At 44.8% G+C, this 15504-nt stretch overlaps 1 protein-coding gene across 1 annotated transcript in view; it reads right to left on the reverse strand.

Moving 5' to 3' along the window:
• FANCB (FA complementation group B) overlaps positions 1–15504 on the reverse strand; it is a 38070-nt gene that overhangs the window by 4701 nt on the left and 17865 nt on the right. The window contains exons 5-8 of the mRNA XM_040423306.1: positions 11888–12016; positions 10583–10746; positions 8075–8514; positions 3335–3578 (exon numbers count right to left, since the gene is read on the reverse strand). Of these exons, the coding sequence (XP_040279240.1) occupies positions 3335–3578; positions 8075–8514; positions 10583–10746; positions 11888–12016 (977 nt within the window). The remainder of the gene's footprint in view (positions 1–3334; positions 3579–8074; positions 8515–10582; positions 10747–11887; positions 12017–15504) is intronic.

Genomic DNA, 15504 nt, shown 5'->3' on the forward strand with positions numbered 1-15504 from the left:
GCCCAAAATGAGTAAAACGCGGTGCGGTGCTAGGTGACGATCGGGATGGAGACCCGATCTTTATTTAGGGATGGAGGGGTTACATTTTATTTTTAATTAAACTCACCTAATCCACTTGTTCGCGCAGCCCGGTTCGTCTTCTTTCTTCTTCTTCTTTGATGACCTGGGAGGAAAAGGACCTTTGGTGACGTCACTGCGCTCATCACATGGTCCATTACATGGTCCATCACCATGGTCCTCAAAGAAGACGAGCCGGGCTGCGCAAACAAATGGATGAGGTGAGTTTAATTTTTAATTTTAATTTTTTAACCCCTTCAGCCCTATTTTACTAAGCATTCTGTATTAAGAATGCTATTATTTTCCCTTATAACCAATTTTTCCGCACGAGTGGCAAGCGTTTTAATGCGTTTTGCACGCGCGTGAGAAAAATCGGCATGTTTGGTACCCGAACACCAATCCCAAGTCCGAACTTCTGTGAAGAAGTCCGGGTTCGGGTACCAAACATGCCGATTTTTCTCACGCGCGTGCAAAACGCATTAAAACGCTTTGCACTCGTGCAGAAAAATTGCGCATTTTCCCGCAACGCCCGTGTGAAACCAGCCTAAGTGGTTGCTGAGAACCAGCATCATAATCATTGCAGCACAGGCCTTGAAAAGAGTCATAACTACCTGAGAAGAGTCATGGTTATCCATAATCTCCTGCTCTCTCTCGCCCATCTGCTGATGATTGGCAGTTCTCTCCTAGAGAGAAAGGGAGAAAACTAGGTAGAAGACTGTCAGTCATCAGCAGGTGGGCAGGAGAGCAGGACTTCATGAATAACCAGGACTCTTCTCAGGTGGGGCCGTGACTCTTTTCCGGGCCCAGTCTGCAATGATTGTGATGTGGGTTCTCGACAACCACTTACTTTTAACTTATAAATGTCTGTACTTTATACTGCCGTTAGTATGGACAGCATAAAGTTGATGACAGGTTTCCTTTAAGAACAGTTATGGCAAGACGGTCACCACCATAATCATGTTCAGGAAATTGTATTAAAAATAAATGCGTACGCTGAGTGTGGCCGCGACTTGTTTGTCAGGTTTAGGGTAAGTTCGTGAACACACGTGCACACACACTGGCCCGCCGGATGTTCTCGGCCGAGGAGGCATACGCCCAGCTTGCCTCCGAGTCCGAGAGCCCCAGTGAGGACGAGGATGACCCCACTTTACTTTTGTCATCCGTGTCCTCCTCATCATCTAGTGGAGCAAACAAACCTGTACGCCCAACAGTTTGTTGCTCAACACCCGGGCTCCTTTTTGGCTAGGTCCGGTGGCTGGTTTTCTGACCGGGAAAGAGCAGGCCGGAGTACCTCAGGAACTGGGGGCGCCCGGGTTGTCCCTGGTCAACACTTTCCAGGTGTGGTCCCCCCTATACTGGAAAGAAGGGACGGACCCAAAAAAAGTGCAGAGTGTGTAACAGGAGGGGGATACGGAAGGACACCGCTACTCAGTGTGACACGTGCCCCGATCATCAGGGCCTCTGCATTGACAGTTGCTTCAGGGAGTACCACACTTCCATGGAGTACTAAATTTATATCCCAATTTAGCCACAGACCATCGGATAAAAAACTATGGTTCTCAGACTTGAGAAATAATCCGAAAAAAAAATAAATCTCAAAATTATTATTTAGTTAAACTAAAATAAATAAAAAAAGTAGACATATTAGGTATCGCTGCGTCCGTAAGAATCTGCTCTATAAAAATACCCCATGACCTAACCCCTCAGATGAACACGGTCAAAAAAATAAAATAAAAACGGTGCAAACAAAAGTTTTTTTTTGTCACCTTACATCACAAAAATTGTAATAGCAAGCGATCAAAAAGTCATATGCCCCCCAAAATAGTGCCAATAAAACCGTCCTCTCATCCCGCAAAAAATGAGCCCCTACATAAGATAATCGGCTAAAAACTAAAAAAAAAAAATGACTCTTAGACTATGGAGATACAAAATTATTATTTTTTGTTTATAAAAAGATAATATAATGTAAAACATAAATAAATAAAATGAAGTAGACATATTAGGTATCACCGCGTCCGTAAGAATATGCTCTATAAAAATACCCCATGGCCTAACCCCTCAGATGAACACGGTAAAAAAAAAAAAAAAAAGTGCCAAAACAGCAATTTTTGGCCAAATTTTCAATTTTAATCAGTTTTTTTCCAGTAACAAAGCAAGGGTCAACAGCCAAACAAAACTTAATATTTATTACTCTGATTCTGCAGTTTAAAGAAACACCCCATATGTGGTCGTAAACTGCTGTATGACCAAACGGCAGGGCGCAGAAGGAAAGGAACGCCGTATGGTTTCTGGAAGGCAGATTTTGATGTTTCTGGAAGGCAGATTTTGGTTACTTATAATGCCTATAATGCGATTTATGCATACATACTGTAATTAATCATTTTCGTTCAGCAGATTCTGTTAAAAACGTACTTTTAAAATATGCAAATTACCTTGCTACCAGCAAGTAGGGCGGCTACTTGCTGGTAGCAGCCGTCTCCTCCTATCCTAAAGACGCCCCCTCCGCATGCTGATTGACAGGGCCATCGGACGGGATCTTTCTCTGCTGGCCCTGTTTGCATTCAAAATCTGGCGCCTGTGCCGTACCTGTCTTCAGTCGGCGCAGGCGCACTGAGAGGCGGACGCTCGCTCGGTCGCTCCATCCTCAATGCGCCTGCGCCGATGACGTCACATCTACACCCTGCGCAGGCGCATTGAGGAAGAAGCGACCGAGCGAGCGTCCTCCTCTCAGTGCGCCGGCGCCGACTGAAGAGAGGTACGGCGCAGGCGCCAGATTTTGAATGCAAACAGGGCCAGCAAAGAAAGATCCCGTCCGCTGGCCCTGTCAATCAGCATGCGGAGGGGGCGTCTTTAGGATAGGAGGATGCGGCTGCTACCAGCAAGTAGCCGCCCTACTTGCTGGTAGCAAGGTAATTTGCATGTTTTAAAAGTACGTTTTTAACAGAATCTGCTGAACGAAAATGATTAATTACAGTATATATGCATAAATCGCATTATAAGTAACCAAAAAAAACAAAAAACTGTTTAGTGGGGTGACAGAAGCCCTTTAAGGTGAAAATGAGGGGTTAACTGGCAGGAGAAAAAAATGTTAGTTTAAAATGATATGTAGACTGTCCTACATCTCCCGAAGCAGAGGTTTGTGGACTATACTATTATATTAGGGGATATATAATTCATGTCTGGTGCCAAAGAAGAAGTACGAGTGGGGTGTTCTTTCAGGACAGACAACATAAATGTGGAACCTAGACGTGGAACATTACTTTTGTTCTAAGTTTACCTGTAAAACACAGTGAGATTTCCCTCACACGGTGTCTTGGGATCCCAAGTTAGGAGAGTCCCATAAATGGATCCATCTTTCTTACACACCAAAATTTCAGGTATGAGCTTCAGGGGCTCTCCAAGCATATGTGTCCTCATCCATTCCGTTACTGATGTTAATGTGAAATCTTGTGATAAGAGATGGAGGGAACATTTCTGAAATGCTGACAGGACTGCGAAAATATCTTCCAGACTCCAAGATCCTATTATCCGAAAACATGAAAAAAAAGAACAAGGCTTTAAAATATTCTTTGTAGTTATTCTTACTTTTTTATTAGTCATCCAGGCAGGGGGAGCAGTGATTTTGTGAGAGGAACAAAATCTTGTAAAAAGGCAGCGGAAATATTCTATATGTTTTTATGAGGCTGTATATGAAGTTGTACAGATCCTTATAGGGGTGATCCCATTAACAACATTCATCAGCTATCCAAAGGGTTGGAATGAGGGGGCCCCCCACCAATCACGAGAGTTGGGGCCCCAGAGTCTAATGGAGTGGTAGTGCACACGTCTCCATCAGTCCCATTGTATTGAATTGTGGAGGCCACCAGAGATCTTACATTTATCACTCACCTCATGGACAGATGAAGGTGTTATTAATGGGAAAACCCCTTTAACCACTTAAGGACCCAGCCTTTATTGTTCTCAATGACGAGATCTATTTACAATTTTTCCATGTCTGGTTTCTGGAACAACATTTAAAGGGGTTCTACACCTTTTTCTTACTAATGATCTATCTTATGGATAGATCGATCATTGGTGGGGGTTCGACACCTAGGACCCCCGCCGATCAGCTGTTTGAGAAGGCAGTGATGCTTGCAGTAGTGCCGCAGCTTTCTCGCTGCTTCCCCCAGGCCAGTGACGTAACAACTGAGGTCCCTTTCACACGAGCGAGTTTTCCGCGTGGGTGCAATGCGTGAGGTGAACGCATTGCACCCGCACTGAATCCGGACCCATTCATTTCTATGGGGCTGTGCACACGAGCGGTGATTTTCACGCATCACTTGTGCGTTGCGTGAAAATCGCAGCATGCTCTATATTGTGCGTTTTTCACGCAACGCAGGCCCCATAGAAGTAAATGGGGCTGCGTGAAAATCGCAAGCAAGTGCGGTGCGATCTTCACACATGGTTGCTAGGAGACGATCGGGACGGGGACCCGATCTTTATTATTTTCCATTATAACATGGTTATAAGGGAAAATAATAGCGTTCTTAATGCAGAATGCAAAGTAAATTAGAGTAAGAGAGGTTAAAAAATAAAAAATAATAATTAAACTTACCTCATCCACTTGTTCGCGCTGCCCAGCTCACCTTCTTTCTTCTTCTTTGATGACCTGGGAGTAAAAGGACCTTTGGTGACGTCACTGAGCTCATCACATGGTCCATTACCATGGTGATGTACCATGTGATGGACTATGTGATGAGCGCAGTGACCAAAGGTCCTTTTCCTCCCAGGTCATCAAAGAAGAAGAAAGAAAACATGCCGGGCTGCGCGAACAAGTGGATGAGGTGAGTTAAATTTTTTTTTTTAACCCCTCCATCCCTATTTTACTAAGCATTCTGTATTAAGAATACTATTATTTTCCCTTATAACCATGTTATAAGGGAAAATAATAAAAGCTACACAACACCTAACCCAAGCCTGAACTTCTGTGAAGAAGTCCAGGTTCGGGTCTGGGTACCAAACATGCCGATCTCTCACGTGTGTGCAAAACGCATTAAAACGCTTTGCACTCGTGCGGAAAAATCGCGCATTTTCCCGCAACGCACCCGCATCCTATCCAGCACTCACATGCGACGCCTGTGTGAAAGAGGCCTAAGTCACGTGGCCTGGGCACATCTCAGGCCCACTGAAATAGTTGTGACGTCATTGGCCTGGCTACTGCGAGAACCACTGCCTTCTCAAATACCTGATTGGCAGGGGTCCTGAGTGTCGGACCCCCACTGATCAGATGCTGATCCAAATGATAGAGTATCAGTACGAAAAAGGTATATAAACTCTTTAATTTCTGCACTGGTGCTTGTGTATAAGGTCTGGTCTTCTGAAGGAACTGTTTTTGGGGGTACAAATAGAAAAAACACCCACAATTCTAACCTTCACGTTTTTCCTACCTCGTTTGTGGATTACCTAAACTATACACATATTTAGTATGTTTTATTAGCATCATGGGGATATGTTTAAAGTCCCATGGAGGGATATCACTGGTCAATATATATTTTTCTAAATCCAATATGCTGCCATATTCTGTATACTTGTACACCTGCTGCTGATTGCAAGGGTGGAGTGACAGAAGCCATCTAGGCGCTCTCCATAGGGAGACATAGCATCCCCCGTGTACTCACAAAATCATTAGGTTGAATATATCCGTCACAGTGTAGGAAATATCACCCACCTGTGACAGATATAAGAGGCAAATCCTATATCAGGCACTAATGAATTAAGGCCCCCATACACATTAGTGTATGGTTGGCCGGACCCGCTGAGAATAGCAGGTCTAGCTGACACTTTAATGTGCATGGGAAATTCCGACTCTCCCCTCACAGTTGGGAGAGGATTGGGCATAATGAATATTTTTACCCAATCCTTTTGTTCTCCCAGGTGCGAAGTCGCCACCAGAAGTGTCTCGCAGCGGCTTTCTCCTCATTAAAAAAATTCACGCACACTTGGCCGAACCGAACGTGTATGTGTATGGGGGAGTGGGAGGGATAACTGCTGGCTGAACAATCGTTCTGTCGACAACTACTGGCTCAGTAAGACCAGTACATTTTTCACGTCTCATTCCATTGTATATCCAAAATGAGGTGGCAGCAGATCCTCCCATGTTCCTTATCTCAATAGGATAAACATGACTGATCCCATAATCCCCATTATTGGCAGTTACCAATCTAAAGGTGCGTTTAGCATTTACACGCGCCAAGGAGCAGCAGATTGTTGGAAAGGAAATGTTCAGTCGCTGCACCTCCACAGTATGAGATCACCTCCACAGTAGGAGAATGAGGGATCTGTTTCTGGATGGCAGATCACTGTTTAGACAGTACAATCTGCTGCCCAGAAACGATAAATTAGGTGCCTGCACGAACAACAGGATCACCTGATGAACTAGCGTCTCGCTCATTCATCGGGTGATCGATGGCACCTTTACACGGGCAGAACGTTTGCAGGAACCTTCACTGCCGATAAACTGCCCAATTATCGTCTAAATTCACCTTTATTTTTCTTCCTCCACAACCATTTTAATAGAAAGCCGTTTCCATATAAGTGGGGGAAGGAAGCCGGTTTACCCAGACCACTATGTAAGGGAGGACATACTAGGGATCGACCGATATTGATTTTTTAGGGCCGATACCGATAATTTGTGAACTTTCAGGCCGATAGCCGATAATTTATACCGATATTCTGGGAATTTTCATTTTTGAGAAAAAAAAAAAATTCCTACGCAAATCTGCTGAAAATTAATATGTTTATTGTTAATGTGTATTTTTTTGTTTATTGTTAATGTGTATTTTTTTGTTTATTGTTAATGTGTATTTTTTTTTATACTTAATATTTTTGTGTTTTTTTTTTTTTTACTAACTTTTAGCCCCCTTAGGGACTAGAACCCTTGTCCTATTCCCCCTGATAGAGCTCTATCAGGGTGAATAGGAGCTCACACTGACCCTGCTGCTCTGTGCTTTGTGCACACAGCAGCATGGAGCTTACCATGGCAGCCAGGGCTTCAATAGCGTCCTGGCTGCCATGGTAACCGATCGGAGCCCCAGGCTTACACAGATGGGGCTCCGATCGGAGGAGCAGGGGAGAGGGGATCCTGTGGCCACTGCCACCAATGAGTAATACTGGGGGGGGGCGATCTGCGCCACCAATGTTTTTACTATTGGCCGGGATTGGGGTGGGGGGCGCACTGCGCCACCAATGATTAATACTGGGGGGCTTGGGGGGGGGGGGGGCGCACTGCGCCACCAATGAAGATAAGTCTCTCAATCATTCATATACAGGAGGCGGGAGCTGGCTGCAGAATCACATAGCCGGCTCCCGACCTCTATGAGCGGTGGCTGCGATCCGCGGCACCTGAGGAGTTAACTACTGCGGATCGCAGCTACCGCTCATAGAGGTCGGGAGCCGGCTATGTGATTCTGTAGCCAGCTCCCGCCTCCTGTATATGAATTAATGAAAGACTCATCTTCATTGGTGGCGCAGCGGCCACAGCCCCGCCCCTCCTCTTGTCTCCTCTTCTGTCATTGGCGGCAGCGGCAGCACAGGGGGAGGAGACACTGCTTCCTTCTCCCCTGTGCTGCGGAGGGAACACAGAGAGCGCTGAGAGCAGCGCGTTCTGTGTTCCCAATACGTTATCGGTATATCGGCAAAATAGATGCCGATACCGATAACGTTCAAAATCCTCAATATCGGCCGATAATATCGGCCAAACCGATAATCGGTCGATCCCTAGGACATACTTCATGCAGGTGTTACTCCGGTCACATGCAGACTCAGGGCTTGGGTTCAAGGCAATATCTGCCAAGCACTGAGCCCCCATGCCGCTTAGATTTTTACCAAATTCCATTTAAATTTTGACCATTTCAAATTCAAGGAAAAACTTTCCAAAGAGTTGTAGCTGAAACTTGTGAATAATAAAAGCGGGAAGCCTTTGTGCCTTAGCCCTGCTGAATAATTTAGAGATGTTTTCCCTTAAATCTCATAAATTTACCTTGACAGTGTTCAAATACATTTATTGTATGTTTTCCTTTTAAAACGTCTTCAAGGCTCAAGGAAATGCTCCCACATGGTACAATCAGCTTCTCACTTCTAAGTAAACAGTCGGCTTGAGTTTTCCTCCTGGCGTGCAGCAGTAACGCACATGCGGTGTTATTAAATGCCAACATGGAAGACAGCTCGGTGACAGCAGTAACGGTGTGCTCCAAATCATTTTGATAGGACGGAGGGCAGGGTCTCTGCGAGCGATTCCCTGAACAGTCGTCCTTGCCGGGGTAGTCGAGCCTTTGTCTCTTCGCTGCGTGGCAGGTGGAACTTGAATCTCGGGAAAAACTGATGGCCAATTTTAGCACATTAGTCTGACACTCGGTAACTGGGGAGGGTGAAGCTCCTTTCTCATCCATTATAAGGGATAAGCCAATGTCACTCAGCGTTCTGTGAAAAACAGCAGAGGATGGCTGTAAACACGCAGGCATCTCTCAACATGAATATGAAACGTGAGCGGCGGACTGCAGGGTAGAAGCGAAAAGCCGAGACAGGAGGCAAATTATATCAGCCATTCGGAATGATAGGGACATCGGTGACAACGGTGTGCAGCGCACTTCCGATTTCTGTAAATCCCCTTAATCTGGTATTTTTTGATACAGAAAACAATCCAAAGTCGAATGAACAAAAAACAACTTTGGCAGGTCTTGTCAGGCATTTCAACTAGAATTAGTGGACTTTTACCAGATTTCTGTATATTGCATTAGGATAAACATTTTATTCTCAAGTCAGATCACTTTAGCATTGCAAGGGGACCTTCAAATAAAGTGACGTTTAAATACAATAACTTTATCCAAGACAATCGCTGATCGGAACAGAATGCAGGAAAGGCATGACATCTCATTCTTCCATCACATAACGCTGCTCTAGATTTCACTGGCCAGCAGCGATGACGTGCCACACTTCATGTCCAGGGGGGATGTGAGCTGCAGAGCCGGAACAGGGATGCTACCGTATGGCTGGACCCTGTACATGTTTTCTAGGTCTCAGATAACCTTAAAGGGGTTCTCCGGGAATTAAGAAAATGAAAATACGGAAATATTACTTTATTATAAATAAATTCCCAAACACCTTTCATTAGTTATAATGGCTCGTTTTGTCTGGGGAGCAATGATTAGGAAAAACAAAATGGTCGCTGTCCTATTAGTGCGCACAAAGCCTGTCCTAATCACACAGGAGGACAAGTTACTTCACAACACTGAAGAGCTGCCTCACCCTCCTCTTCTCCTACTTGTCAGGGATTATGATCCTGAATACAGATGAGAAGATCTTCAGCTGAATCTCTGTAGGAATGGAGCTCATGAGGAGACATGAAGTACAGAGAGTACAGAGAGGACAGGCTGTGGTAATGGAGACTGCAGACAAGTGCTGCTGCTCATTATCCACATCTGCTCATGAACTTCATTCCTACAGAGATTCAGCTAAATATCTTATCATCTGTATTCAGGATCATAATCCCTGACAAGCAGAGCAGAGAGGAGGATGAGGCAGCTCTTTAGCTCAGCGTTGTGAAGTAACTTGTCCTCCTGTGTGATTAGGACAGTTTTTGTGTGTACTAATAGGACAGCGGCCATTTTATTTTTCCTAATGATTGCTCCCTAGACAAAACGAGCAATTAGAATTAATGAAAGGTATTTGGGAATATATTTATAATAAAGTAATATTTAAGTATTTTCATTTTCTTAATTCCCGGGGAACACCTTTAAAGGGGTTGTGAACCTTTGAGGGGCTTTTGGCAAACCCCCCTTTCTTGGGAAGACCTGTGAAGGAAAGCATACACCATACTTATCAGCTTCCTGGCGCTGGCTCCCTGCTCCTTCTCTCCCCAGCTGCTCCGCTGCACTCCCAGGATGTAAACTTCCGTTTTGACGCCATTGCAGCCAATTGCGGGGCACTGCAGTCACCTGCTACTCTTGTGTCATGTGAAATGGTCACGTGATGCAAGGGGATCAGGTCACTGCTGTGGCCAGAGATTGGCTGCAGCGGCCTCAAAATGAAAGTTTACATCCTGGGAGCGCAGCAGAGCAGCTGAGGACAGGGAGAAAAGGAGCGGGGAGTCTGCTGCAGGAGGCAGGCAAGTATGCTTCCCTTCGCAGGTGTGCCCAAGCACCAGGTTTGCCAAAACCAACCCCCAAAGGCTCTGATCACACTGGTGTCATAGCTTCCATCCATACAGCCCTGAAATCTATGAAGGAACAATTTTCAAAGGGATCCCAACAAATGGGATCTGTCAGGAGCTGCAGTATTTTTGATGGCAAAAGTAATACTTCAGACGACACTATTTTTGCTCTTAATAAGCAGTTAAACCCAAATGAAAAAGGAAAATGGAAGTGTGAACAGAGTCTTAAACCTGAGTGTTGGGTACATTATCACGTATGATCTTGTGTCATTTTTAGATGCGTCAGTTCCTTGAATGAAACATGGTCTGTGTATTAAAGAAGATGACATTTTTACTTACTCTGGAACTGAAGATTTCAGCTTCACACCAACCACTAGTAAATCATCCACTACACGCTGCCATATTGTCTCAACAAGTTGTTCACAGTCGACAGGTGGAGGAACATTTGTAGCAGGAGGAAAATGGCAATTCTCTACATCGTCCCATAGAGACACCAGACCTTCCTTTAATAAAAGAGACAGAATGTTACTAATATTCAGGATTTACCTGTAAAAGGCATATTAAGAGCTGAAGGTTTTCCATTAAAGTGGACATAAACCATCGTTGTCTTGCTCAAAAGAATGTAAAATAAAAAAGATAAAGCAGGTTTGCCCGCATTGCTGAGAAAAATGATGTTTTATTATATTCAAATGAGCCTCTAGGAGCAATGAGGGTGTTGCATTTACACCCACCTGGTCCTGTCAATCAAAGCGCAGGGGGCGCAGCAGTTGCAGAGAGAGCGGAGCCTCTAGGAGTAATGACAACGCCCCCGTTGCTCCTAGAGGCTCATTTGCATATATTTAAACTTGATTTTTCTCAGCAATGTGGACACATATGAACACGGGACCAACACAGATGTCTTCATCTGCCAAGTGCACATGTAACAGGTCAGCCGGTGTCATAGGTACAAATCTGCTGACAGATGCCCTTTAGGGCCCATTCACGCGAACGTATGAACGGGTCCGCACCCGTTCTGCAATTTTGTGGAACGGGTGCGGACCCATTAATTTCAATGGGACCGCAAAAGATGTGGACAGCTCACTGTGTGCTGCCTGCATCCGTTGTTCTGTTCCGTGGTTCCGCAAAAAAAAAAAAATAGAGCATGTCCTAATTCTTGTCTGCAATCGCGGACAAGAATAGGCATTTCTATAATGGGACACCCGTTCCGTTCCACAAATTGCGGAACGCACATGGGCGGCATCTGTGTTCTGTGGACCACAAAACACGGAGCGGTCGTGAGAATGCGCCCTTAAAAGGGATGTCATGGACTCAATTAGAGGACTCCAACTGATCAGTGTAAGAAAGGAGTTGCTGCTCTTGCTGTAGCGGCATGGCCCCTCAAAAGCTGGACCCCCACTGTTCAACTTTGACTGCATATTGTATGTAAATGGCGATGATCACAGACATGAAGAATATTGGGGCAAATAAGAATCTGCTGTTGGATAAGTATTTGACTGAGGGCAGTGTATTACTCCCATCTCCAAGCACAGTGCAAGATGCAAGGATGTAAGATAAAGGGACAATGTGGGTACTAAAGGAAGTAAATCATCAGACTACAAATTTACATGCCCCATACCACCCAAAAATCCTAAAGTGTCCTAGTACCTTTTCAGCAGAGCGAACAGACGCCTCCCTGCCCAGAGACATGTCCATTAGCGCATTGCATGACGATTCAATCACTCGGTCTTGGACCTGCATGTGGCGCTGCAGTTCTTCAAGTGAAAGTAGATTTGCCTGTAAATAACAGAATAAGCGATGAACTCACCGATAAGGTTGGGACAACACCTACATGTTTGATCTCACAATAATACGACCTATTGTTTAAAGGGAACCTGTCACCATGAAACTGCTAATTAATCTTCAGGCAGTATGTTATGGTCCCTTTACAGAGGACGACAAGCTTTCCTTCCCGACAATCTGCTGATCGCTAGCGGAGGAGACTGGTGCATTTACATGCAGCAATCTTCTCCAGAGTACGGGGAGGAGTGATCGCTAATGCCATCGCTCTTCCCCATACTGTCCTGTTGTTTCCAGGCCGCAGATTTTGTTTACCTCAGCACCATCTGCCACCGGGAAATGATGATCTTTTGTGCTGCTCGTTTTGCTTGTTCATTGAGTAATTGGCGGTGCATTTACACTGCCAGATAATGGCTATCGAACGTTACCAGTAACGCTCGTTAGCGATGATCTGTTCAATTGTTGGCCTGTATAAAAGGGCCCTTTACAGAGCGGGAAGAGCTGAGAAGTTTGATTTATAGTTTTGTGGGAAAATATTTATCCATTTAAATTCCTGCTCATTCTGGGCGTTAAAATCCAGGAGGCGGTCCTATCAGTGATTGACAGCTCTCTCTGTATACACAGTCATAGAAGAAAGGCGGGCAATCACTGATAGGACCGCCTCCTGGACTTCAAAGCTCAGAACAAACAGGAATATAAATTAATAAATCTTTTCCTTTTAAATTACACAGCAATCTGCTCAGCTCCTCCTGCTCTATAACATGCTGCCTGCAGCGCTAACACCATGTTAAACGTGACAGGTTCCCTTTAAATCATGTTTTTAAATTAAACATATTTTAAAATAATTTTTGGTAATGCTATTTTTCATTTTCCATATCAACATCTATATTACAAAACCGTTTTTGCAGCAGTTTTCGCAGTAGCCAATAAGCCTAATAACAGGCAGCATTCACAATAGATGATATCACAGCTTAACTACTCCCTCCTGATTTCTGCACACATCACAGCTCTTCCATAGAAGTCAATATGTTCTCTCCAGTCTATAGGGTCTATGGACCATGGCGGCGGCTGCTGTAAAGTATCGCTCTAAATGCTTTTAAAGGGGGCTATCCGGGAATTTGATATTGATGGACTATCCTCAGGATAGGTCATCAGTAGGGATGAGCGAATCGAATTCGGATGAAACATCCAAAGTCGATTCGCATAAAACTTTGTTCTAATACTGTACAGAGCAGGAGCTCCGTACAGTATTAGAATGTATTGGCTCCGATGAGCCGAAGTTATTGCTTCGCGAAGTCTCACGTGACTTCGCGTAATAACTTCATAAGTTAATTTGTACTGTAAAAAAACATTTCCCGAACTCGGGTTCGATTCCAACTTGATTCCGGCTGATACCGGTGCACTGTGGACCACTATTTGCGGTCCGCAGCACGGGGCACACATGCTCGTGTGCATGAGCCTTAAAGGGAGTCTGTCACCACATTTGAGCCTATTAGACAGATCCAATAGCGTTATATGTGCCACCCAGAAGTTTAAAACGGTACCTTTGTTGCATATACCGGAGTCTTGTTTGAGCCAAAAATGAACTTTGTAGGTTCTGTAAATGCGCCCTCTCAAGTGCCCAGGGCGGCGTCTCAATCTTCCGAGCCAAAGTTCATTTTTGGCTCAAACAAGACTCCGGTATATGCAACAAAGGTACCGTTTTAAACTTCTGGGTGGCACATATAACGCTATTGGATCTGTCTAATAGGCTCAAATGTGGTGACAGACTCCCTTTAAGGGAAAGATCAGCACCTGTTCTGCATTGTTAGAGCCGCATTTGGTTTTGGCTCAGAAATCACTGACCGAACACTGACTGCGTATATTTATGATTTTACAACATTTACGATTTGTGCCGTTAAAATAAAATACAACTTGTCCTGGAAAAAAACAAGCCCTTATACAATTATCTGAACAGAAAAAAAAATGGTTTTTGGAAGGATGGGAAGGAAAAGGGTTAAAATAGATAAAAAAAATATAGGCAAGAAAGCTTTCTAAAGTGCACAGAGGATCACTATGTACAGTCGTGGCCAAAAGTTTTGAGAATTACATAAATATTGGAAATTGGAAAAGTTGCTGCTTAAAGAGGACCTTTCACCAGAATAAAGCATCTAAACTAACAATACAGACGTGTAGAGCGGCGCCCAGGGATCTCCCTGCACTTACTGTTATACCTGGGCGCCGCTCCGTTCTCCCGTTCTAGCCTCCGGTATCTTCATAGTTAGGCTCCACCCAGGGGAACCTGCCGCGGTCTCCTTCTCCCATGCTGTAGCGCTGGCCAATCGCAGCGCTCAGCTCATAGCCTGAGAGAAAAAAAAACCTCTCAGGCTATGAGCTGAGCGCTGCGATTGGCCAGCGCTACAGCATGGGAGAAGGAGACCGCGGCAGGTTCCCCTGGGTGGAGCCTAACTATGAAGATACCGGAGGCTATACCGGGAGAACGAAGCGGCGCCCGGGGATAACAGTAAGTGCAGGGGGATCCCTGGGCGCCGCTCTACATGTCTGTATTGTTAGTTTTGATGCTTTATTCTAGTGAAAGGTCCTCTTTAAGTTTTTATAATAGCAATTTGCATATACTCCAGAATGTGATCAGATGAATTGCATAGTCCTTCTTTGCCATGAAAATGTACTTAATCTCAAAAAAAACTTTCCACTGCATTTCATTGCTGTCATTAAAGGACCTGCTGAGATCATTTCAGTAATCGTCTTGTTAACTCAGGTGAGAATGTTGACGAGCACAAGCCTGGAGATCATTATGTCAGGCTGATTGGGTTAAAATAGCAGACTTGACATGTTAAAAGGAGGGTGATGCTTGAAATCATTGTTCTTCCATTGTTAACCATGGTGACCTGCAAAGAAACGCGTGCAGCCATCATTGCGTTGCATATAAAATGGCTTCACAGGCAAGGATATTGTGGCTACTAAGATTGCACCTCAATCAACAATTTATAGGATCATCAAGAACTTCAAGGAAAGAGGTTCAATTCTTGTTAAGAAGGCTTCAGGGCGTCCAAGAAAGTCCAGCAAGTGCCAGGATCGTCTCCTAAAGAGGATTCAGCTGCGGGATCGGAGTGCCACCAGTGCAGAGCTTGCTCAGGAATGGCAGCAGGCAGGTGTGAGCGCATCTGAACGCACAGTGAGGCAAAGGCTTTTGGAAGATGGCCTGGTGTCAAGAAGGGCAGCAAAGAAGCCACTTCTCTCCAAAAAAAACATCAGGGACAGATTGATCTTCTGCAGAAAGTTTGGTGAATGGACTGCTGAGGACTGGGGCAAAGTCATATTCTCCGATGAAGCCTCTTTCCGATTGTTTGGGGCATCTGGAAAAAGGCTTGTCTGGAGAAGGAAAGGTGAGCGCTACCATCAGTCCTGTGTCATGCCAACAGTAAAGCATCCTGAGACCATTCATGTGTTGGGTTGCTTCTCATCCAAGGGAGTGGGCTCACTCA

This window comes from Bufo bufo, chromosome 3 (genome assembly GCF_905171765.1).
Source record: "Bufo bufo chromosome 3, aBufBuf1.1, whole genome shotgun sequence".
Classification (NCBI taxonomy): domain Eukaryota; kingdom Metazoa; phylum Chordata; class Amphibia; order Anura; family Bufonidae; genus Bufo; species Bufo bufo.